Source organism: Oncorhynchus masou, chromosome 33 (genome assembly GCF_036934945.1).
Source record: "Oncorhynchus masou masou isolate Uvic2021 chromosome 33, UVic_Omas_1.1, whole genome shotgun sequence".
Lineage (NCBI taxonomy): Eukaryota > Metazoa > Chordata > Actinopteri > Salmoniformes > Salmonidae > Oncorhynchus > Oncorhynchus masou.
Genome location: NC_088244.1, coordinates 9395292 through 9419726, shown reverse-complemented (window position 1 = coordinate 9419726; position 24435 = coordinate 9395292). Strand labels below are relative to the sequence as shown.

General features: G+C 42.1%; 1 protein-coding gene across 4 annotated transcripts; it reads right to left on the bottom strand.

The window, feature by feature from the left end:
• Positions 1-1779: 1779 nt before the first annotated feature.
• LOC135527791 (tyrosine-protein phosphatase non-receptor type 7-like) lies at positions 1780-16493 on the bottom strand. Of its 4 annotated transcripts, XM_064956365.1 has the most exons (11): positions 12145-15070; positions 11958-12016; positions 11316-11451; positions 10817-11006; positions 10634-10718; positions 10441-10526; positions 9991-10128; positions 5183-5293; positions 4282-4439; positions 2651-2764; positions 1780-2324 (listed from the first exon to the last, which is right to left on the bottom strand). In XM_064956365.1, exons 3-11 carry the CDS (start codon positions 11432-11434, stop codon positions 2180-2182), a joined length of 1146 nt encoding a protein of 381 aa, XP_064812437.1. In that variant the 5' UTR covers positions 11435-11451; positions 11958-12016; positions 12145-15070; the 3' UTR covers positions 1780-2179. The 4 variants fall into 4 exon arrangements, with proteins under 4 accessions (XP_064812437.1, XP_064812436.1, XP_064812439.1 ...); XM_064956364.1 differs by lacking the exons at positions 11958-12016; positions 12145-15070 and adding an exon at positions 16312-16493; XM_064956367.1 differs by lacking the exon at positions 11958-12016 and having other exon boundaries at positions 12145-15069.
• Positions 16494-24435: the final 7942 nt, after the last annotated feature.

Genomic DNA, 24435 nt, shown 5'->3' with positions numbered 1-24435 from the left:
TTGATCATCATTTTGACCCCACGGGGTGAGATCTTGCGTGGAGCCCCAGATCAAGGGAGATTATCAGTGGTCTTGTATGTCTTCCATTTCCTAATAATTGCTCCCACAGTTGATTTCTTCAAACCAAGCTGCTTACCTATTGCAGATTCAGTCTTCCTAGCCTGGTGCAGGTCTACAATTTTGTTTCTGGTGTCCTTTGACAGCTCTTTGGTCTTGGCCATAGTGGAGTTTGGAGTGTGACTGTTTGAGGTTGTGGACAGGTGTCTTTTATACTGATAACAAGTTCAAAAAGGTGCCATTAATACAGGTAACGAGTGGAGGACAGAGGAGCTTCTTAAAGAAGAAGTTACAGGTCTGTGAGAGCCAGAAATCTTGCTTGTTTGTAGGTGACCAAATACTTATTTTCCACCATAATTTGCAAATAAATTAATTAAAAATCCTACAATGTGATTTTCTGGATTTTTTTTCTCATTTTGTCTGTCATAGTTAAAGTGTACCTACGATGAAAATTACAGGCCTCTCTCATCTTTTTAAGTGGGAGAACTTGCACAATTGGTGGTTGACTAAATACTTTTTTGCCCCACTGTATCAACATTTATTGATCAATTCTGTTTTACATATAAATATGCATTTATTAATCAATTAGCAAATCAACCTGGAACCTAGAAAAACAATAAATTATAACCTACTACACTACTGTTCAAAAGTTTGGGGTCACTTAGAAACATCCCAGTTTTTGAAAGAAAAGCAATTTTTTTTTGTCCATTAAAATAACATCAAATTGATCAGAAATACAGTGTAGACATTGTTAATGTTGTAAATGACTATTATACCTGGAAATGGCTGATTTTTAATGAAATATCTACATAGGTGCACAGAGGCCCATTATCAGCAACTATCACTCCTGTGTTCCAATGGCACCTTATGTTAGCTAATCCAAGTTTCTCAATTTAAACGGCTAATTGATCATTAGAAATGATTGCAATTATGTTAGCACAGCTGAAAACTGCTGTTCTGATTAAAGAAGCAATAATACTGGCCTTCTTTAGAATAGTTGAGTATCAGGAGCATCAGCATTTGTGGGTTCAATACAGGCTCAAAATGGCCAGAAACAAAGACCTTTCTTCTGAAACACGTCAGTCTATTCTTACTCTGAGAAATGAAGGCTATTCCATGCGAGAAATTGCCAAGAAACTGAAGATCTCGTACAACGCTGTGTACGACTCCCTTCACAGAACAGAGCAAACGGGCTCTAACCAGAATAGAAAGAGGAGTTGGGAGGCTCCGGTGCATAACTGAGCAAGAGGACATTAGAGTGTCTAGTTTGAGAAACAGACGCCTCACAAGTCCTCAACTGGCAGCTTCATTAAATAGTACCCGCAAAACACCAGTCTCAACGTCAAGAGTGAAGTGGCAACTGGCCTTCTAGGCAGAGTTGCAAAGAAAAAGACATATTCAGACTGGCCAATAAAAATAAGAGATTAAGAGGGGCAAAAGAGCACAGGCACTGGAAAGAGGAACTCTGCCTAGAAGGCCAGCATGCCGGAGTCGTGTCATCGCTGTTGACGTTGAGACTGGTGTTTTCCATTAAAAATCAGCTGCAATAGTCATTCACAACATCAACAATATCTACACTGTATATCTGATCAATTTTATGTTAATTTAATGGACAAAAAATGTGCTTTTCTTTCAAAAACAAGGACATTTCTAAGTGACCCCAACCATTTGAACTGTGGTGTATGTATTTTGTCTTCAGAATGTCAAATGGACTGCAATTAATTAAAGCCAAGGGCATAACATATTTATTATCAGGGTAGCAAATATGGACAAAATGATTATTCATGAATTTCAATACAATTCAAACCAGTCTCCCGTGCCCATAAAAATGCTGCAATAACTGTCACAGTCAAGGGGATGAGATTGCCACAGACAGCACATGAGCAGAGTTCCAGAAGCTTGTTCTCTCATACAGAAAGACAGAGTTCCAGAAGCTTGTTCTCCCATACAGAAAGACAGAGTTCCAGAAGCTTGTTCTCCCATACAGATAGACAGAGTTCCAGAAGCTTGTTCTCCCATACAGAAAGACAGAGTTCCAGAAGCTTGTTCTCCCATACAGAAAGACAGAGTTCCAGAAGCTTGTTCTCCCATACAGAAAGACAGAGTTCCAGAAGCTTCTCTGTCACCGCGTTTCTCCTGTAGTACTGCGAGTCTGGACAGGGACAGGGCTCTCTGAGCCACAGTCTGTGTTCACCAGCTGTCGGCTGTACTGGGCCAGGGTAAGGTACAGGAACTGGTACTGCTCACTGGTCTGTATCATACCACCCCTGACAAAACAAACAATCAATCAATCACTTTTATTTTATAAAGCCTTTTTTACATCAGCAGTTGTCACAAAGTGCTTTACAGATACCCAGCCTAAAACCCCAAAGAGCAACACAGAGTGGCAGAGAGTGAAGGAGCAGCATCCCCCAGCTCCACATCTATGATCCCTATATCACTACAGCACTTTTTAAATAACTCAAGACAAATTTCAAATGCATTGTTTGAAGCAAGGTTCTCACTTGATAGTTTACTTGATAGAAACAGAGTTTGATTAAAACGTGCTTGGCGCTTTACTACCAGCAGCAGGGCAGTGTGTAGTAGCTAGTACCTGTCGAGGCGTAGCTTGCAGACGATTCCGAGCACGTCAGCCTTACTGGTGTGTTTTAGCTGCAGGCATCCAATGCTGCTGGCGATGAAACAACCTGTTCTACCAATCCCTGCACTGTAGTGGAGAAGCATATGACAAATTAAGTCAAGTAGAGTCACAGCATGTCTGACTCCAACTGGAACCTCCTGACTACTTGTTCTACTGGTCACCCCTTTTTAAAATGTGAAAGGAACGTGAAGGCAGCCAGGGTTCTTTGTTATAAACAACACAGACAGAGAAACACATGATGGAGACATTGAAAATCCTAAGAGTCTCCAGACAACGGTCCTAAATTAGCAGAGCAGAAATTTGACGAACTGACTTGTTGGAAAGGACATGTATCTATTCTCCAGTCTCTGCTTCAGTGTTTGCCTGCAATACACAGTCCACATATAGAACATACACGTATGGAACACAACACAACATTCATTCCATAGCATTCACCTTTGTCGTCAGTAAGTGAACTCAAGCTAGTCACGGTAAATTATTACTGTGAGAATTTAATTCTGACTGACATGGTATGTGAAATGGAGCCTCCCTTAAGGGTGTCCACATACTTGTGTACATATACTGTATAAACACACTGGAAGCGAGAACCGTTCAATTAGCCTCGGACTATTTTCTTATCAAGGACATTCTATAACATATGCCAATGTTAGTTCTCTCACATTTATCAAAGTGGCAGTTAATGACAGCTCGTGTTAAGGGTTGTGTTAATGAGAGTCAGTATTAAGGGTTGTGTTGATGAGGACCAGTGTTACGGGTTGTGTTGATGAGAGCCAGTGTTAAGTGTTGTGTTGATGAGAGCCAGTGTTAAGGGTTGTGTTAATGAGGACCAGTGTTAAGGGTTGTGTTGATGAGAGCCAGTGTTAAGTATTGTGTTGATGAGAGCCAGTGTTAAGGGTTGTGTTAATGAGAGCCAGTGTTAAGGGTTGTGTTGATGAGGACCAGTGTTAAGGGTTGTGTTGATGAGAGCCAGTGTTAAGTGTTGTGTTGATGAGAGCCAGTGTTAAGGGTTGTGTTGATGAGGACCAGTGTTAAGGGTTGTGTTGATGAGAGCCAGTGTTAAGGGTTGTGTTGATGAGAGCCAGTGTTAAGGGTTGTGTTGATGAGAGCCAGTGTTAAGGGTTGTGTTGATGAGAGCCAGTGTTAAGGGTTGTGTTAATGAGAGGCAGTGTTAAGGGTTGTGTTGATGAGGACCAGTGTTAAGGGTTGTGTTGATGAGAGCCAGTGTTAAGGGTTGTGTTAATGAGAGCCAGTGTTAAGGGTTGTGTTAATGAGAGGCAGTGTTAAGGGTTGTGTTGATGAGGACCAGTGTTAAGGGTTGTGTTGATGAGAGCCAGTGTTAAGGGTTGTGTTGATGAGAGCCAGTGTTAAGGGTTGTGTTGATGAGAGCCAGTGTTAAGGGTTGTGTTAATGAGAGCCAGTGTTAAGGGTTGTGTTGATGAGAGCCAGTGTTAAGGGTTGTGTTGATGAGAGCCAGTGTTAAGGGTTGTGTTGATGAGAGCCAGTGTTAAGGGTTGTGTTAATGAGAGCCAGTGTTAAGGGTTGTGTTAATGAGAGCCAGTGTTAAGGGTTGTTTTAGTGTGGACCTGCAATGGACGATGGTGGTTCCTAGGCCGGGGTGGGACTGCCTGTGTTCCTCCACGTCCGCCACCAGTCTGAGCAGAGGTCCAGTACAGTCTGGAGTCTGGTGGTCTGGCCATGTGGAGTACCAGTAGTGCCTCACCTGCCTGCTCTCTGAGCCCACCTGTAGGACACATTGTTGTTAGTAGGTTAACTGCTTCATTCATCCATCCATCCGTCCCTTCGTTCATCCATCCATCCCTTCAGTCATACATCCATCCCTTCATCTATCCATCCATCCATCCATCCATCCATCCCTACATTCATTCATCCATCCATTCCTACATTCATCCATCCATCCCTTCATTAATTCATCCATCCCTCCGTCTATCCAACCATCCACCCGTTCCTTCGTTCATCATCCATCCATCCATCCATCCCTTCTTTCATCCATCCATCCATCCATCCCTACATTAATTCATCCATCCATTCCTACATTCATTCATCCATCCATCCATCCCTTCATTAATTCATCCATCCATCCCTCCATCTATCCAACCATCCATCTGTTCCTACGTTCATCCATCCATCCATCCATCCATCCCTTCGTTCATCCATCCATCCATCCATCCATCCATCCATCCCTTCACCTGTCCATCCATCCAATCCTTCATTAATTCATCCATCCATCCCTACATTCATCCATCCATCCATCCCTACATTAATTCATTCATTCATCCCTTCATTCATTAATTCATTAATTCATCCATTCATTAATTCATCCATCCATCCCTTCATTAATTCATCCATCCACCCATCCATCCATCCCTTCTTTCATTCAGAAGTGTTGAAGTTCCGAAACTGGTGTAACCCAGAGCTTTTACTGGTGCTATGAGATGTTCAGACAACAATAACCTACTATCTCACCTGAATAATTATGTCTCGAATTGTGTAGCCATCACATTCTTTCACAATGGCCACTCTGAGCTCAAATCTGCCATAGCTGCCCTCCTTCTCTGGCCAGTAAAGCTCACACTTCTGAAACACAGAACACACTTTCTGTATACTTCAGACATGAACCAAAGTCTCTAACAAGGATTTTATAAACCATCTCTGCTTTATCACCAATGGGTCTGTCAAAGGAAACCCGTTAGGAGGTTAGACTTCAAGATTTATTGACACACCCGTGCATCAATCTAAGAAACAGAATACAAAAATCCCCATCAAAATCTGTCAGTTTAAGCTAGAGATATCTTTTTATATGGGCTGTGCGTCTCAATCCACTGCATCCGCCTATGTCGGCCTTCCACATCTGCGGTGGAAGGTGGCCGAGCCACAGCGGTGTTTGTCAGACCATGAGACATCCCATCTGTGTTGGAAGGTGGCCGAGCCACAGCGGTGTTTGTCAGACCATGAGACATCCCATCTGTGTTGGAAGGTGGCCGAGCCACAGAGGTGTTTGTCAGACCATGAGACATCCCATCTGTGTTGGAAGGTGGCCGAGCCACAGCGGTGTTTGTCAGACCATGAGACATCCCATCTGTGTTGGAAGGTGGCCGAGCCACAGCGGTGTTTGTCAGACCATGAGACATCCCATCTGTGTTGGAAGGTGGCCGAGCCACAGCCGTGTTTGTCAGACCATGAGACATCCCATCTGTGTTGGAAGGTGGCCGAGCCACAGCGGTGTTTGTCAGACCATGAGACATCCCATCTGTGTTGGAAGGTGGCCGAGCTACAGTGGTGTTTGTCAGACCATGAGACATCCCATCTGTGTTGGAAGGTGGCCGAGCCACAGCCGTGTTTGTCAGACCATGAGACATCCCATCTGCGGTGGAAGGTGGCCGAGCCACAGCGGTGTTTGTCAGACCATGAGACATCCCATCTGTGTTGGAAGGTGGCCGAGCCACAGCCGTGTTTGTCAGACCATGAGACATCCCATCTGTGTTGGAAGGTGGCCGAGCCACAGCGGTGTTTGTCAGACCATGAGACATCCCATCTGTGTTGGAAGGTGGCCGAGCTACAGTGGTGTTTGTCAGACCATGAGACATTCCATCTGCATTCCATCCAATTAGTCTACTCACGAAAACGTCCATGCAAATTAATAGGATCACTCGACAGAAAGATAAGACTCTCACAAACCTTATTCCTTATGATACATTTTTTGACTGTCTTTGTTGCTATGGGCTTTAGTAGGAAAGGCCATATTCAATATTTTATCCCCCCCTAAATGTATATATATATATATATATATAGTTGAAGTCTGAGATTACATGCACTTAGGTTGGAGTCATTAAAACTAGTTTTTCAACCACTCCACAAATGTTCTGTTTACAAACTATGGATTTGGCAAGTCGGTTAGGACATCTACTTTGTGCATGACACAAGTAATTTTTCAAACAATTGTTGACAGACAGATTATTTCACTTATAATTCACTGTATCACAATTCCAGTGGGTCAGAAGTTTACATACACTAAGTTGACTGTGCCTTTAAACAGCTTGGTAAATTCCAGAAAATTATGTCATGGCTTTAGAAGCTTCTGATAGGCTAATTGACATAATTTGAGTCAAATGGAGGTGTACCTGTGGATGTATTTCAAGGGCTACCTTAAAACTCAGTGCCTCTTTGCTTGACATCATGGGAAAATCAAAAGAAATCAGACCTCAGAAATAAAATTGTTGACCTTCACAAGTCTGGTTCATCCTTGGGAGCAATTTCCAAACGCCTGAAGGTACCACGTTCATCTGCACAAACAATAGTACGCAGGTATAAACACCATGGGATCACACAGACGTCATACCACTCAGGAAGGAGACACGTTCACTCCGTCTCCTAGAGATTAAATTACTTTGGTGCAAAAAGTGCAAATCAATCCCAGAACAACAGCAAAGGACCTTGTGAAGATGCTGGAGGAAACAGGTACAAAAGTATTTATATCCACAGGAAAACGAGTCCTATATCGACATAATTTGAAAGGCCGCTCAGCAATGAAGAAGCCACTGCTCCGAAACCTGCCATAAAAAAAGCCAGACTAAGGTTTGCAACTGCACATGGGGAGAAAGATTGTACATCAACAAAAATATAACTGTTTGGCCATAATGACCATCGTTATGTTTGGAGGAAAAAAGGGGAGGCTTGCAAGCCGAAGAACACCATCCCAACTGTGAAGCACAGGGGTGGCAGCATCATGTTGTGGGTGTGCTTTGCTGCAGGAGGGACTGGTGCACTTCACAAAATAGATGGCATCATGAGGGTGGAATATTATGTAGATATATTGAAGCAACATCTCAAGACATCAGTCAGGAAGTTAAAGCTTGGTCGCAAATATGTCATCCAAATGGACAATGACCCCAAGCATACTTCCAAAGTTGTGGCAAAATGGCTTAAGGACAACAAAGTCAAGGTATTGGAGTGGCCATCACAAGGCCCTGACCTCAATCCCATAGAAAATGTGTGGGCAGAACTGAAAACGCGTGTGTGAACAAAGAGGCCTACAAATCTGACTCAGTTACACCAGCTCTGTCAGGAGGAATGGGCCAAGATTCACCCAATTTATTGTGGGAAGCTTGTGGACGGTTACCCAAAACATTTGACCCAAGTTAAACAATAAAGGCAATTCTACCAAATACTAATTGAGTGTATGTACACTTCTGACCCACTGGGAATGTGATGAAAGAAATAAAAGCTGAAATACATCATTCTCTCTACTATTATTCTTAGATCTCACATTCTTAAAATAAAGTAGTGATCCTAACTGACTTAAGACAGGGAATTTGTATTAGGATTAAATGTCAGGAATTGTGAAAAACTGAGTTTAAATGTATTTGGCTAAGGTGTATGTAAACTTCCGACTTCAACTGTATATACAGTGCCTTGCGAAAGTATTCGGCCCCCTTGAACTTTGCGACCTTTTGCCACATTTCAGGCTTCAAACATAAAGATATAAAACTGTATTTTTTTGTGAGGAATCAACAACAAGTGGGACACAATCATGAAGTGGAACGACATTTATTGGATATTTCAAACTTTTTTAACAAATCAAAAACTGAAAAATTGGGCTTGCAAAATTATTCAGCCCCTTTACTTTCAGTGCAGCAAACTCTCTCCAGAAGTTCAGTGAGGATCTCTGAATGATCCAATGTTGACCTAAATGACTAATGATGATAAATACAATCCACCTGTGTGTAATCAAGTCTCCGTATAAATGCACCTGCACTGCGATAGTCTCAGAGGTCCGTTAAAAGCGCAGAGAGCATCATGAAGAACAAGGAACACACCAGGCAGGTCCGAGATACTGTTGTGAAGAAGTTTAAAGCCGGATTTGGATACAAAAAGATTTCCCAAGCTTTAAACATCCCAATGAGCACTGTGCAAGCGATAATATTGAAATGGAAGGAGTATCAGACCACTGCAAATCTACCAAGACCTGGCCGTCCCTCTAAACCTTCAGCTCATACAAGGAGAAGACTGATCAGAGATGCAGCCAAGAGGCCCATGATCACTCTGGATGAACTGCAGAGATCTACAGCTGAGGTGGGAGACTCTGTCCATAGGACAACAATCAGTCGTATATTGCACAAATCTGGCCTTTATGGAAGAGTGGCAAGAAGAAAGCCATTTCTTAAAGATATCCATAAAAAGTGTTGTTTAAAGTTTGCCACAAGCCACCTGGGAGACACACCAAACATGTGGAAGAAGGTGCTCTGGTCAGATGAAACCAAAATTGAACTTTTTGGCAACAATGCAAAACGTTATGTTTGGCGTAAAAGCAACACAGCTCATCAACCACAACACACCATCCCCACTGTCAAACATGGTGGTGGCAGCATCATGGTTTGGGCCTGCTTTTCTTCAGCAGGGACAGGGAAGATGGTTAAAATTGATGGGAAGATGGATGGAACCAAATACAGGACCATTCTGGAAGAAAACCTGATGGAGTCTGCAAAAGACCTGAGACTGGGACGGAGATTTGTCTTCCAACAAGACAATGATCCAAAACATAAAGCAAAATCTACAATGGAATGGTTCAAAAATAAACATATCCAGGTGTTAGAATGGCCAAGTCAAAGTCCAGACCTGAATCCAATCGAGAATCTGTGGAAAGAACTGAAAACTGCTGTTCACAAATGCTCTCCATCCAACCTCACTGAGCTCGAGCTGTTTTGCAAGGAGGAATGGAAAAAAAATTCAGTCTCTCGATGTGCAAAACTGATAGAGACATACCCCAAGCGACTTACAGCTGTAATCGCAGCAAAAGGTGGCGCTACAAAGTATTAACTTAAGGGGGCTGAATAATTTTGCACGCCCAATTTTTCAGTTTTTGATTTGTTAAAAAAGTTTGGAATATCCAATAAATGTCGTTCCACTTCATGATTGTGTCCCACTTGCTGTTGATTCTTCACAAAAAAATACAGTTTTATATCTTTATGTTTGAAGCCTGAAATGTGGCAAAAGTTCGCAAAGTTCAAGGGAGCCGAATACTTATGCAAGGCACTGTATATATATTGTATATATACATATATATTTATTTTTTGTTTTACATAAAGGGGTCCTAAAATTTGAAAACAAATAGCTAAATGAACTAAATGAAATAGCTAAAAGGGGGGTGGGGGGGGGGGTGTTCTACTAAGCTGAAATATGGAATAGTTTTAACAACCTCAACTACCACACACACAAACACAACGGCTTAGACTTTTAGAGGTTAGGAGAGAAATGGAAGCAGGATGGGATTTCACCTCCTTCTTCTCCTTCAGCTTGGTGATCATGACAATGGTGGTGGATCCCTCCTGCCACACCATCTCCCAGAAGTCATGCACGGTGTTGAGCATGGGGCCCTGGGTGGCGATGTAGGCGCTAGGTGCACCGTTGTAACCCTGCGTGGGCGATAGCAAGATATGGGGCTGTGTCATTTCCACTTTGACTTCCTGTGGGTTTCCTTGGTTGACATCATGATACACCCACGTAAATCAACTATATCACTCTCCACATCCTTAACATCCTCTATGCAATGCGTATGCTATACTTTCACACAACCTTTTATATACATTTTTATGACCTTTTTGTATGACTTCATGTTCACCTACTTACACTTCTTCATCCCTATAAGGTCTAGAATGACTCTAAGTCTGCGTAACTTAAACACAAATAAAAACAAAATGACCCTCTGAATTACAGGTGGTTCTAACCTTTATGTAGTTTGCGTTGATGTATCTCTCAGTCTCACCCGCCTCCTCTGCTACGGGGTTCCTCAGACACACACGGGTCTCAGGATCTGGTTAAACATGATTATAGTTTATACACAGGTTATAATATTGTCTGGGTGCTAGTGTGTTTCAGCATTTATCAACTTATGCTTATCAATTTTACTTAGTCACTCACTTGGCAGTATGGTCTTGTATCTGTCCTTTAAAGCTCGTCCTGGAATATCCAGCTCTGAAGGGTTCACAAAGTTTGGAGGAATTTTCTGTTGGAAAAAAACGGACAGGCTTAAGGTCCAGATTCAACTTGATCCTGCTTGCTGTCAATTGTCTGCACATAGTAACAGTTACAGTAGATACCAACCTGGTACTCTGAGTTCAACCTGCTGGTCTCTTCAGACGCCTCCTGCAGCTGAGAGGGGGTCAGAGGGCGCGTTGAGGTCCTCAGCAGGTGGAGGAGGGTCTCTCTGGGAGTGGAGATGGAGCATAAGGTCTCCACTGCTTCCAGACTGAGACTGCTCACGCCCAGCACCAGGGACACATTGGATCCCCGTCTGAGGATGTATGGAACCACAGAGAGGACAAAACCATCAAGGACTCTATTTGCATTTACGTAATGTATCACTTATAGTTTATCATAAAATATATTTTGATTTGTTTAACACTTTTTTTTGGTTACTGCATGATTCCATACGTGTTATTTCATAGTTTTGATATCTTCACTATTATTCTACAATGTAAAAAATAGTAAAAATAAAGAAAAACCCTTGAATGAGTAGGTGTGTCCAAACTTTTGCCTGGTACTGTAGTTTATCATGGCCTTGATGACAGTACTGTGAGTTGAATATCATGGATGTGTGTACCTCTCCTGGAGACGGACTGTTTTGCGAGGGGCTGTGGCAGCAGGACAGGAGGCTGACTGGTCTTTGTCCACAGGGTGTGATGTTGATGATGATGATGTGGATTCTACTGACTCACTCATGGTGCTGTGTTGAATTACTGGTTGAATTGAGTGAAAACAATCCCAAGACAGAGAGAGAGAGAGAGACAGAGACAGAGAGAGAGACAGCGAGAGACAAAGAGGGAGGAGAGAGAGAGAGACAGATAGGGAGGAAGGGAGAGAGGGGAGGAGGGAGGGAGGGAGGGAGGGATGGAGAAGAATAAAGAGGGGGAGTGGGAGGGAGGGAGGGGGGGAGGGAGGGAGGGAGGGAGGGAGGGAGGGAGGGAGGGAGGGAGGGAGGGAGGGAGGGAGGGAGGGAGGGAGGGAGGGAGGGAGGGAGAAGAATAAAGAGGGAGGGAGGGAGGGAGGGAGGGAGGGAGGGAGGGAGGGAGGGAGGGAGGGAGGGAGGGAGGGAGGGAGGGAGGGAGGGAGGGAGGGAGGGAGGGAGGGAGGGAGGGAGGGAGGGGGAGGGAGAGCGATCACATTATTTTCTTACTATGCCTACACAGTGAACACACCACAAAAGTAATTCAATTCAGATGGAATTTAAAATATTTCACCCTACTTGTCACCTCTTCTTGTCAAAAGAACAGCAGTTAATGAAAGATCTCACATCCCCTGAAACTGACATTCACAACACATGACACGCAGTAGAGAAACACCATTGACGAAACATTTTTTTTTTTAGATCATCAGACATAATTTCTCTCCTTTTGTTGCCTGATTGTTGCTAAACTAGGATCTATCCATACCTGAATCCTGGTCTGTCAATATGTCAGAGTAATCCTAAACCAAATGAAATGTCTGCCATTGACATGAACCAACCACAGTGAGAAACAGAAAGAGAGAGAGAGGGAGAGGGAGAGGGAGAGAGAGAGTAACACAGTGAGAAGTAGAGAGTGAGCAGGCACAGACATGCAGTCTTTTTGACACAGTGACTCAGTATGTTAGTAGCTAGCCTCTTCTTTGGCTTCAGGTGCACATGTCTAAACGTGAGAGTGGATCAATCACTGAGAACTTCCTGGAGGGAAAATAAGGGGGAGAATGTTGTAAAGCTTGTATTGTAAAGCTGGTGTTGTAAAGCTGGTGTTGTAAAGTGGATGTTGTAAAGCTGGTGTTGTAAAGTGGATGTTGTAAAGCTGGTGTTGTAAAGCTGGTGTTGTAAAGTGGATGTTGTAAAGTGGGTGTTGTAAAGCTGGTGTTGTAAAGTGGATGTTGTAAAGCTGGTGTTGTAAAGCTGGTGTTGTAAAGTGGATGTTGTAAAGTGGGTGTTGTAAAGCTGGTATTGTAAAGCTGGTGTTGTAAAGCTGGTGTTGCAAAGCTGGTGTTGTAAAGTGGATGTTGTAAAGCTGGTGTTGTAAAGCTGGTGTTGTAAAGCTGGTAGTGTAAAGCTGGTATTGTAAAGCTGGTATTGTAAAGCTGGTAGTGTGAAGCTGGTGTTGTAAAGCTGGTGTTGCAAAGCTGGTGTTGTAAAGTGGATGTTGTAAAGCTGGTGTTGTAAAGCTGGTATTGTAAAGCTGGTGTTGTAAAGCTGGTGTTGCAAAGCTGGTGTTGTAAAGTGGATGTTGTAAAGCTGGTGTTGTAAAGCTGGTATTGTAAAGCCGATGTTGTAAAGCTGGTATTGTAAAGCTGGAATTGTAAAGTGGATGTTGTAAAGCTGGTATTGTAAAGCTGGTGTTGTAAAGCTGGTGTTGTAAAGTGGATGTTGTAAAGCTGGTGTTGTAAAGCTGGTGTTGTAAAGCTGGTATTGTAAAACTGGTGTTGTAAAGCTGGTGTTGTAAAGTGGATGTTGTAAAGCTGGTGTTGTAAAGCCGATGTTGTAAAGCTGGTATTGTAAAGCTGGTGTTGTAAAGCTGGTATTGTAAAGGGGATGTTGTAAAGCTGGTGTTGTAAAGCTGGTGTTGTAAAGCTGGTGTTGTAAAGTGGATGTTGTAAAGCTGGTGTTGTAAAGCTGTTTTTTTTTGCCAATAGGTGAATCAGTAGAGTCATTCCTCAGTGACTCTAGGCTCAAGGCAGCTGCAAATATGCAATGATTTATTCATCATACTAACATAAACGTTCGCATACAGTATATTTGCTGATGAAGTCCTTGAAGTGGGATTGTATGACAGAAATTAATAACGTACCAAAAAAACCGAAATAGAAATAATCTCAGAGAAGTGCCTTAAGAAAGCATTCACATCCATTCACGTTTACCCAATGTTGTATTACAACCGGAATTTACACAACACCCCATGATGTCAACGTGGAATAGTGGTTTTCATTATTATATATATATATATATATTCTTTTTCACTAATGAATGAAAAATTAAAAAATGTAATGTCTTGAGTCAATAAGTATTGAACCCCTTTGTAGTGGCAAGCCTAAATACCTTCAGGAGTGAACATGTGCTACACAAGTCTCATTGTAAGTTGCATGGATGGACTCTGTGTGCAATAATATTGTTTAATATGATTTTTTAGTGATTACCTCATCTCTGTACCCCACACATTCAATTTATCTGTAAGGTCCCTCAGTCAAGCAGTGAATTTCAAACACAGATTCAACCACAAAGAGCAGGGAGGTTTTCCAATGCCTCACAAACAAGGTAATCTATTGGTAGATGGGTAATTTAAAAAAAAAGCAGACATTGAATATTCCTTTTGAAGTGAAGTTATTCATTACACGTTGGATGGTGTATACACCCAGTCACTACAAAGATACAGGCGTCCTTCCTGACTCAATTGCTATGAGCCAAAGGTGACTTTAAAGCAGTCACAGAGTTTAATGGCTGTGAAAGGAGAAATCTAAGGATCAACATTGTAGTTACTCCACAATACTAACCTAACTGACAGAGTGAAAAGAAGAGAGCCCGTGAAAGATACAAATATTACAAAACATGCATCCTGTTTGCAACAAGGTACAACTGCAAAAGAATGTGTCAAAGTTACTAACTTTTTGTCCTGAATAGAAAGTGTTATGTTTTGGGGAAAATCCAATGCAACACATCACTGAGTACCACTCTTCATATTTTCAAGCATAGTGGTGGCTGCATCATGTTATGGGTATGTTTGTCATCGTTAAGGACGGGGGAGTTTTTCAAAAATGAAAAAGAAATGGAATGAGGCTAAGCACAGGCAGAATTCAAGAGGAAAATCTGGTTCAGTCTGCTTTCTACCAGACCCTGGGAGATGAAGTCACCTTTCAGCATGACAACAACCTAAAACACAAGGCAACACAAGGCGACATCTACACTGGAGTTGCTTAGCAAGATTACAGTGAATGTTCCTGAGTGGCTGAGTTACAGTTTTGACGTACAGGTAAATCTACTTGAAAATCTATGGCAAGACCTGAAAATGCAAAAGATCAAGAACGAATTTGACAGATGTTTAAGAATTTTGAAAAGAATAATGGACAAATGTTGCACAATCCAGGTGTGGGAAGCTCTTAGAGACTTACCCAGAAAGACTCACAGCTGTAATCACTGCCAAAGGTGCTTCTACAATGTATAGACTCTTTCTAAATGTGCCAAAATTTCTAAAAACATGTTTTCACTTTGTCATTTGGGGCATTGTGAGTAGATGGGTGAGAAAAATTCATCAACGTAATCAATTTTGAATTCAGGGTGTAACACAACAAAAGAAGAATACATTCTGAAAGCACTGTAAATAGCTTTCAAGTTTGATATGAGCTCAAAAGCATTTTCAAAGAAAAAAATATATATTTAAAATATAAATATAAATAAGACTTCAGTGACTATTAGAATATTAAATGATGGAGAGGTGATGTGTATATTTATAGTTAAGCAATAAGGCCCGAGGGGCTGTGGTATATGGCCAATATACCACGGCTAATGGCTGTTCTTAAGCACGATGCAACGCGGAGTGCTGGGAGACAGCTCTTAGCCGTGATATATTGGCCATATGCTCACCCCGTTATCATCCAGAAGGTCAGTACAGGGCAGTACAGGTGCATCAAAGCTGCCATCGAGAGACTGAAAAACAGCTTCTATCTCAAGGCCATCAGACTGTTAAATAGCCATCACTAGCACATTAGAGGCTGCTGACCTATATGCATAGACTTGAAATCACTGGCCACTTTAATAAATGGAACACTAGTCACTTTAATAATGTCTACATATATCCTGCATTACCCATCTCATATGTATATACTGTATTCCATACTATTCTACTGTATCTTAGTCTATATATTCTTAATCCCATTCCTTTACTTAGATTTGTGTGTATTGGGTATATGTTGTGTAATAGTTAGACTACTTGTTAGATACTGCTGCACTGTCAGAGTTAGAAGCACAAGCATTTCTCTACACCCGCAATAACATCTGCTAATCACGTGTATGTTACCAATAAAACGTGATTTGATTTGATTTGACATACCACTAACCCCCCAGGTGACTTATTTCTATTATAAACTGGTTGTCAACATAATTAGAGCAGTAAAAAAATACATGTTTTGTCATACCTGTGATATATGGTCTGATATACCACGGCTACAGGCCAATCAGCATTCAGGGCTCAAACCACTCAGTTTCTAATTATTACATATAGCACAACAACAAAAATATGGTAAGGAAGCTCAGAACATAACCGTACGCCGTACTGTAATGATGGAAGACTGAGCTGAAATCCAATTTGTAAGTCGCTCTGGATAAGAGCGTCTGCTAAATGACTTAAATGTAAATGTAAATGTAAATCATGCATCAGCTGGGCTGAAACGCTGCATCAGACTGACTAGCGAGTCTTCCATGTTCTTGGTGAAAAAGTGAGGTTAATTCCAAGTGATATGATGACGGGGTAAACATTATAACAAGCTGAAGACAATCTGTAGTTTATCTGCAGACATACAGTACAGTATGCATATGCCTCTTGGTTGTCACTATCACACTGTCAATGAGATAGGCCCAACAGGTAACTCACCAGCGCAGGGGGACTGCAGTCGAAGTTGGCCCTCAGTTATCGCCTCTCTCCTTGTGTTCCTGTGTACTGTGTGGATGTGTGTTGGACCAAGGTCTCAGTCCAGATGAGCCAGCAGCACAGAGACAGGCAGGTTTGACTCTTTACTGCTTTGCTTTAGGGAAGCTTATGAGACAATCATTTTTTTCTTCCTTTTTTCTACCTCTCCACCGCTTCCTCTCTTACCCACCCACCCACTCATACTCTCATACCCTCATTTCCACACATGCACACGCACATGCACACGTACACAAACACACACAACTTTCAAGGCTGCCTCACCCCTGCAGACTCAGTGCCACTGGCTTTGTGTAACCTCCAAGGAGAGCACACTAACCTCAAATGTGAATTTTATGTTGGCTATTATTTTCTCTACAGCAACAAGGGACCAATGTCCACAATTACAACAATACAACCATTGAGTGAATAATATACTATGTCAAATGTTTGAGTCCTATTGCAAGTATTTTCTCATTTCATCACAGTCTCTCCACAGTGCAAAAGCGAATAACAGTCGCTGTGGGCGAAATGGTCTAATGTTTATGAAATTGTCGTGAAAATAAGCATTGCTGTGATGGAAACAGCTGGGTGACAAAGTGAATAGCAGGGTTATTTTATTCACTCATTTATTTAACCAGGTAAGTCATTGATACCACATGATGTTTTACATGAACAACCTGAAATGCATCAATAATGTTGATAGAACATGGGTACTAGTCTTCTTCCTGGAGAAACGCTAAATACTTTCCTATTATGGGGCGGCTGTCACGACTTCTGTCGAAGTCGGCCATTCTCATTGTTCGGGTGGTGTTCGGGTGTTCGGGTGGGTGTTCGGGTGTTCGGGTGGGTGTTCGGGTGGTGTTCGGGTGTTCGGGTGGGTGTTCGGGGTGGTGTTCGGGCGGGTGTTCGGGCGGGTGTTCGGGCGGGTGTTCGGGCGGGTGTTCGGGTGGTGTTCGGCGGTCGACGTCACCGGCTTTCTAGTCACTACCCATCCATTTTTCTGTTTCGTTTTGTTTTGTCTGATTACATACACACCTGTTTTACATTCCCTCATTACGTTCCCTATTTAACCATCTGACATACATTTCTGTTCTGTCCGTGATATTTCATGTCGTTAAGTGGTTGTGTTTGTGTTAGAGTTGTGTTGTATGTTCCTATTTGGAATTTTGCTTTATTCTTTGCGTAAAACTCAGTTGGATTACTCTATACCTTTGTCCTGCACCTGACTCCACTTTCACTCTGCACCCAATCACTGACAGTGGCAGGGTAGCCTAGTGGTTAGAGCATTGGACTAGTAACTAAAAGGTTACAAGTTCATATCCCCGAGCTGACAAGGTACAAATCTCTCGTTCTGCCCCTTAACAGGCAGCAAAATAAAAATGTGATGTTGATTTACCGCATTGCAATGTTGGTATTTCAACTAACAACCTGGTCATCAATGCTAAGACAAAAAGTACAGGTAAATATTACATTAAGTTTGTGGAAGTGGAACTTTGGCACAAAACATTTGATTGTATATTAAAGCTCATAGTAACACGTTGGCGGTATTCACATTGGAGGTAAGGCCTACAAGATGATCCATGTAGTTGGCCAATGCAACACATGAAACTTGGTGAGGGTGAATGTGCTTGCTGTGATTATGCTTCATTCTAACGTAAGATCTCCTATGCATCACCGTACAGCTATTACAGATGAGACAGGCTTGTGGTGGTTGCTACGTGGGAGGTCAATCGGCCTGAATCTAGTAACAAGAGTTTGTGCAAGCCACTTCCTGTCATGCCAATACAACACTTCCTCTTGTTAACAGACATTCATTGGACTGCGTAAGTCACTAAGCCATACAGTGTTAGTCAGCCACATGATAAACATGAATGTAAATACAGCGCCAGAGTGTGAGACTGTGGATTTATAAGTCAGTTCCGTTATTGAGGACTACATCTCATAGACTTTGCCTGGATTCAATAAATCAACGTAGCCCTAATGAAAGATACTGTGAGGCATACAGTACATGAGTAATCAATAATTTACATGATGTGGAAAATGTGAGCTGAAGCAAAGGTATCGTTCAACCTATGTCCTTTAGTAGTGCTCTGAACAGCTGAATGGAGATCCATATAGACCATTGCATGACCAGCTGTGATGATGATATGTGTCTTGTCACGTCTCCTCCCCATGCAGGCCAGGCAGTGAAACTCTGAATGTGATGAGGATGTTTTGCTTGTCTTTTTACTTCCTACTGATGAATATGTCACACACACATCCCACTGGGCACAGATGTCAATTCAACATCTGTTCAACGTTCGTCAACGTCAATTTCATTGAAATGACGTGGTTGCAACAGTGATTCAACCGGTGTGTGCCCAGTGGGACTGTTGTTGCCTTTGAAACATTGTTACACAACACTCTGCAAAAAGTACAACAAGAATGTGTTAGAAACAGTAATATATTTTGATTGAATTAGACGCAACGTATGCTACACAACAGTAATATTGTACCCCACACGGTTGAATTACTATCAATACAATCCTTGTACATAGTGATGTATAAATCATCAACAGCAGGGGGCACTGCATGTTTTAGTCTTATCGTTTTCTGATTGGTTTTCACAATGCTGTATTCATGAGATATTGCACACTAGGACAAATCTAATAAAAAGCAAGGTTATGTAATCATTATTCAAATGGTTTTGCCAGTACAATGTCAGTTGCTCTTCAGAGAGTATCTAATTTTGGATTTTCAGAGAGGGTCTAATTTTTGTATTTCAGCAGATGTCAGTTGAGTGATTTTATGTTGCATTTGTCTTGCCTGGAAAATGACTAATGCTTTTGATTTGGCAATGCTATATTTTGGTTTTCTGTTGAAATGCAGATTGCTGTGTATCATAGAGTATAGTCAGTGCATGTCTCCAGTCAGAGAAATGTTTTCTGATTCTTCTAGGGGTTCTGAAGTGTTCTGTTGCTTCTAGGGGTTCTGAAGTGTTCTGTTGTTTCTAGGGGTTCTGAAGTGTTCTGTTGCTTCTAGGGGTTCTGAAGTGTTCTGTTGTTTCTAGGGGTTCTGAAGTGTTCTGATGCTTCTAGGGGTTCTGAAGTGTTCTGATGCTTCTAGGGGTTCTGAAGTGTTCTGTTGTTTCTAGGGGTTCTGAAGTGTTCTGATGCATCTAGGGGTTCTGAAGTGTTCTGTTGTTTCTAGGGGTTCTGAAGTGTTCTGTTGTTTCTAGGGGTTCTGAAGTGTTCTGATGCATCTAGGGGTTCTGAAGTGTTCTGTTGTTTCTAGGGGTTCTGAAGTGTTCTGTTGTTTCTAGGGGTTCTGAAGTGTTCTTCACTCCACATACTGTACGCATTGAAATAAAATAAAAACAAAAGCCTTTATCTCTTCCTGATCAGAATATCTGAGCATCATAAAGGGGTTCCTGAACTTCCATCAGACAACAAATTGTGTAATATCCCAGAGGATAAAAGTCCCTGTAATATCCCAGAGGATAAAGGTCCCTGTAGTATCCCAGAGGATAAAAGTCCCTGTAATATCCCAGAGGATAAAGGTCCCTGTAGTATCCCAGAGGATAAAAGTCCCTGTAATATCCCAGAGGATATAAGTCCCTGTAATATCCCAGAGGATAAAGGTCCCTGTAGTATCCCAGAGGATAAAAGTCCCTGTAATATCCCAGAGGATATAAGTCCCTGTAATATCCCAGAGGATAAAAGTCCCTGTAATATCCCAGAGGATAAAAGTCCCTGTAGTATCCCAGAGGATAAAAGTCCCTGTAATATCCCAGAGGATAAAGGTCCCTGTAGTATCCCAGAGGATAAAAGTCCCTGTAATATCCCAGAGGATATAAGTCCCTGTAATATCCCAGAGGATAAAAGTCCCTGTAATATCCCAGAGGATAAAGGTCCCTGTAATATCCCAGAGGATAAAGGTCCCTGTAGTATCCCAGAGGATAAAAGTCCCTGTAATATCCCAGAGGATATAAGTCCCTGTAATATCCCAGAGGATAAAAGTCCCTGTAATATCCCAGAGGATAAAAGTCCCTGTAATATCCCAGAGGATATAAGTCCCTGTAATATCCCAGAGGATAAAAGTCCCTGTAGTATCCCAGAGGATAAAAGTCCCTGTAATATCCCAGAGGATAAAGGTCCCTGTAGTATCCCAGAGGATAAAAGTCCCTGTAATATCCCAGAGGATAAAGGTCCCTGTAGTATCCCAGAGGATAAAAGTCCCTGTAATATCCCAGAGGATATAATTCCCTGTAATATCCCAGAGGATAAAAGTCCCTGTAATATCCCAGAGGATAAAAGTCCCTGTAATATCCCAGAGGATATAAGTCCCTGTAATATCCCAGAGGATAAAAGTCCCTGTAATATCCCAGAGGATATAAGTCCCTGTCATATCCCAGAGGATAACAGTCCCTGTAATATCCCAGAGGATAAAGGTCCCTGTAGTATCCCAGAGGATAAAAGTCCCTGTAATATCCAGAGGAAAAAAGTCCCTGTAATATCCCTGAGGCTAAAAGTCCCCGTAATATCCCAGAGGATAAAAGTCCCTGTAATATCCCAGAGGATATAAGTCCCTGTAATATCCCAGAGGATAAAAGTCCCTGTAATATCCCAGAGGATAAAGGTCCCTGTAGTATCCCAGAGGATAAAAGTCCTTGTAATATCCAGAGGAAAAAAGTCCCTGTAATATCCCTGAGGCTAAAAGTCCCCGTAATATCCCAGAGGATAAAAGTCCCTGTGATATCCCAGAGGATAAAAGTCCCTGTAATATCCCAGAGGATAAAAGTCTCTGTGATATCCCAGAGGATAAAAGTCCCTGTAATATCCCAGAGGATAAAAGTCCCTGTAATATCCCAGAGGAAAAAAGTCCCTGTAATATCCCTGAGGCTAAAAGTCCCCGTAATATCCCAGAGGATAAAAGTCCCTGTGATATCCCAGAGGATAAAAGTCCCTGTAATATCCAGAGGATAAAAGTCCCTGTGATATCCCAGATGTTAAAAGTCCCTGTAATATCCCTGAGGATAAAAGTCCTCGTAATATCCAGAGGATAAAAGTCCCTGTAATATCCCTGAGGATAAAAGTCCCTGTAATATCCCACAGGATAAAAGTCCCTGTAATACCCAGAGGATAAAAGTCCCTGTAATATCCAGAGGATAAAAGTCCCTGTAATATCCCAGATGTTAAAAGTCCCTGTGATATCCAGAAGATGAAAGTCCCTGTAATATCCCCTGAGGATAAAAGTCCCTGTAATATCCCAGAGGATAAAAGTCCCTGTGATATCCCACAGTATAAAAGTCCCTGTAATATCTCACAGGATAAACGTCCCTGTAATATCCCAGAGGATAAAAGTCCCTGTGATATCCCACAGGATAAAAGTCCCTGTAATATCCAGAGGATAAAAGTCCCTGTAATATCCCACAGGATAAAAGTCCCTATAATATCCCAGAGGATAAAAGTCCCTGTAATATCCCAGAGGATAAAAGTCCCTGTAATATCCCACAGGATAAAAGTCCCTGTAATATCTCAGCGGATAAAAGTCCCTGTAATATCCCACAGGATAAAAGTCCCTGTAATATCTCAGCGGATAAAAGTCCCTGTAATATCCCACAGGATAAAAGTCCCTGTAATATCTCAGCGGATAAAAGTCCCTGTAATATCCCACAGGATAAAAGTCCCTGTAATATCTCAGCGGATAAAAGTCCCTGTAATATCCCAGAGGATAAAAGTCCCTGTGATATCCCACAGGATAAAAGTCCCTGTAATATCTCAGCGGATAAAAGTCCCTGTAATATCCCACAGGATAAAAGTCCCTGTAATATCTCAGCGGATAAAAGTCCCTGTAATATCCCAGAGGATAAAAGTCCCTGTAATATCCCAGCGGATAAAAGTCCCTGTAATATCTCAGCGGATAAAAGTCCCTGTAATATCTCAGCGGATAAAAGTCCCTGGCTGTTCCACTGGATGTCAGAAGGTGAATTCACCAATTTGTAAGTCGCTCTGGATAAGAGCGTCTGCTAAATGACTTAAATGTTAATGTTAAATGCTGTAATATCCAGAGGATAAAAGTCCCTGTAACATCCCACAGGATAAAAGTCCCTGTAACATCCCAAAGGATAAAAGTCCCTGTGATATCCCACAGGATAAAAGTCCCTGTAATACCCCCAACTATAAAGGTCCCTGTAATATCCCCAACTATAAAGGTCCCTGTAATATCCCCAACTATAAAGGTCCCTGTAATATCCCCAACTATAAAGGTCCATGTAATATCCCCGACTATAAAGGTCCCTGTAATATCCCCGACTATAAAGGTCCCTGTAATATCCCCGACTATAAAGGTCCCTGTAATATCCCCGACTATAAAGGTCCCTGTAATATCCCCGACTATAAAGGTCCCTGTAATACCCCCAACTATAAAGGTCCCTGTAATACCCCCAACTATAAAAGTCCCTGTAATATCCCCAACTATAAAGGTCCCTGTAATATCCCCAACTATAAAGGTCCCTGTAATATCCCCAACTATAAAGGTCCCTGTAATATCCCCGACTATAAAGGTCCCTGTAATATCCCCAACTATAACGGTCCCTGTAATATCCCCGACTATAAAGGTCCCTGTAATATCCCCAACTATAAAGGTCCCTGTAATATCCCCAACTATAAAGACACCTGTAATATCCCACAGGATAAGAGTCCCTGTGATATCCCAGAGGATAAAAGTCCCTTTGATGGTCCAGAGGATACGTCATACTCAAATTCTAGCTCAGGAAAAAGCTTATAGTATTACATTGATTGATTTGATTACACATCCGTATTTGTAATCACTTCTGTATAAGTAATGTACGATGATTGTTGCCAACATCTGAAGTCAAGACCTGAGTATCAAAACAAGTTACCGAACACAATTTATATGTCTCTGTCGTCAAAGCAGAGCACAAGGCATAACATGTTCATTTAACCTGTCCTGGGGCACTTTAAAGTATTCATCAAATCGAACAGCGAGCGCCACTCCCCAGTACCCTGCTTCCCCACAGCACTCACCCTGAGAGAGAGAGAGAGAGAGAGAGAGAGAGAGAGAGAGAGAGAGAGAGAGAGAGAGCTGCTCTGCACTGAGGGTCTGTGATGTAATATGTTCCAGATGAGGAGGAGAGCTTTGCAGGGAATCCCCAAGGTTCGCACACAATGAATCAGTGCCTGGAGCAGAAGTCATACTCAGCTGTAGAAGACAGACACCCCACCCTAAAACCGTCCTGTACTCTTCCACAGTGGTGGCCAAAGCAATAGCCAGGCCAGAGCACGGAGAGGACACAACAGAGGGGCACCAGAGCAAAGGACAAGACAGAGACAGCCACCCAGGAGCTCCATGTTGTCACACACAGGCATCTCCATCCAGCTCTCCGGGTTAAAACATGCATGTGAGACTCTAATGGCCTATTACTTAATACATACTGTAATATAACTCAGTGTGAAGGGTTTACTAAACCTCTTAATGTCTAAAAGCATAATAACTCATGATAAGCAGGATGGAACACTTCCAGAGAGAGTGTGTCTGCTTTTCATTAGTTACCATGCCAAAGTTAATGGTTGTATCATTTTTTTGTTTTGTTAATGGCCCATAAAACCATCATAGTCTCCACCAATGTAAACACTGTCTATCAGACTGTTTACAGGTACTCACAATAAACCCAAGTGCCAATCAAATTTGCCCCTAAGATTGGATTGAATCTTCATACTCAACCATGGTTTGGGTCAGAAGACATGGATACAGGTTGACCTGAGGAAGGGTGGGGTGCAGTACCATGGCTCACCATGACTTCAGCACTGGGCTCTAGATCATTGGAAGCCTGGATCTCCAGAGCTCTCCTCTGGTCATCTGCAGTCAATCATAGGCCTGTTGAGGACTTGGGATACATCTAGGGGGGAACATCTGAAACACCCCTGGACGGGTTAAGGGACTGCTTAATGCCTTTACGTTGTTGTGTTGCCCATTCATCAATTTACTAAGACCTCTGGATAGTAGGTTAAAATAGATTCAAATAACTTGTCTTTATTGAATTAACATTGTATAGAGAGGGTAGGACACAGTGAAAAATAGTGTAAC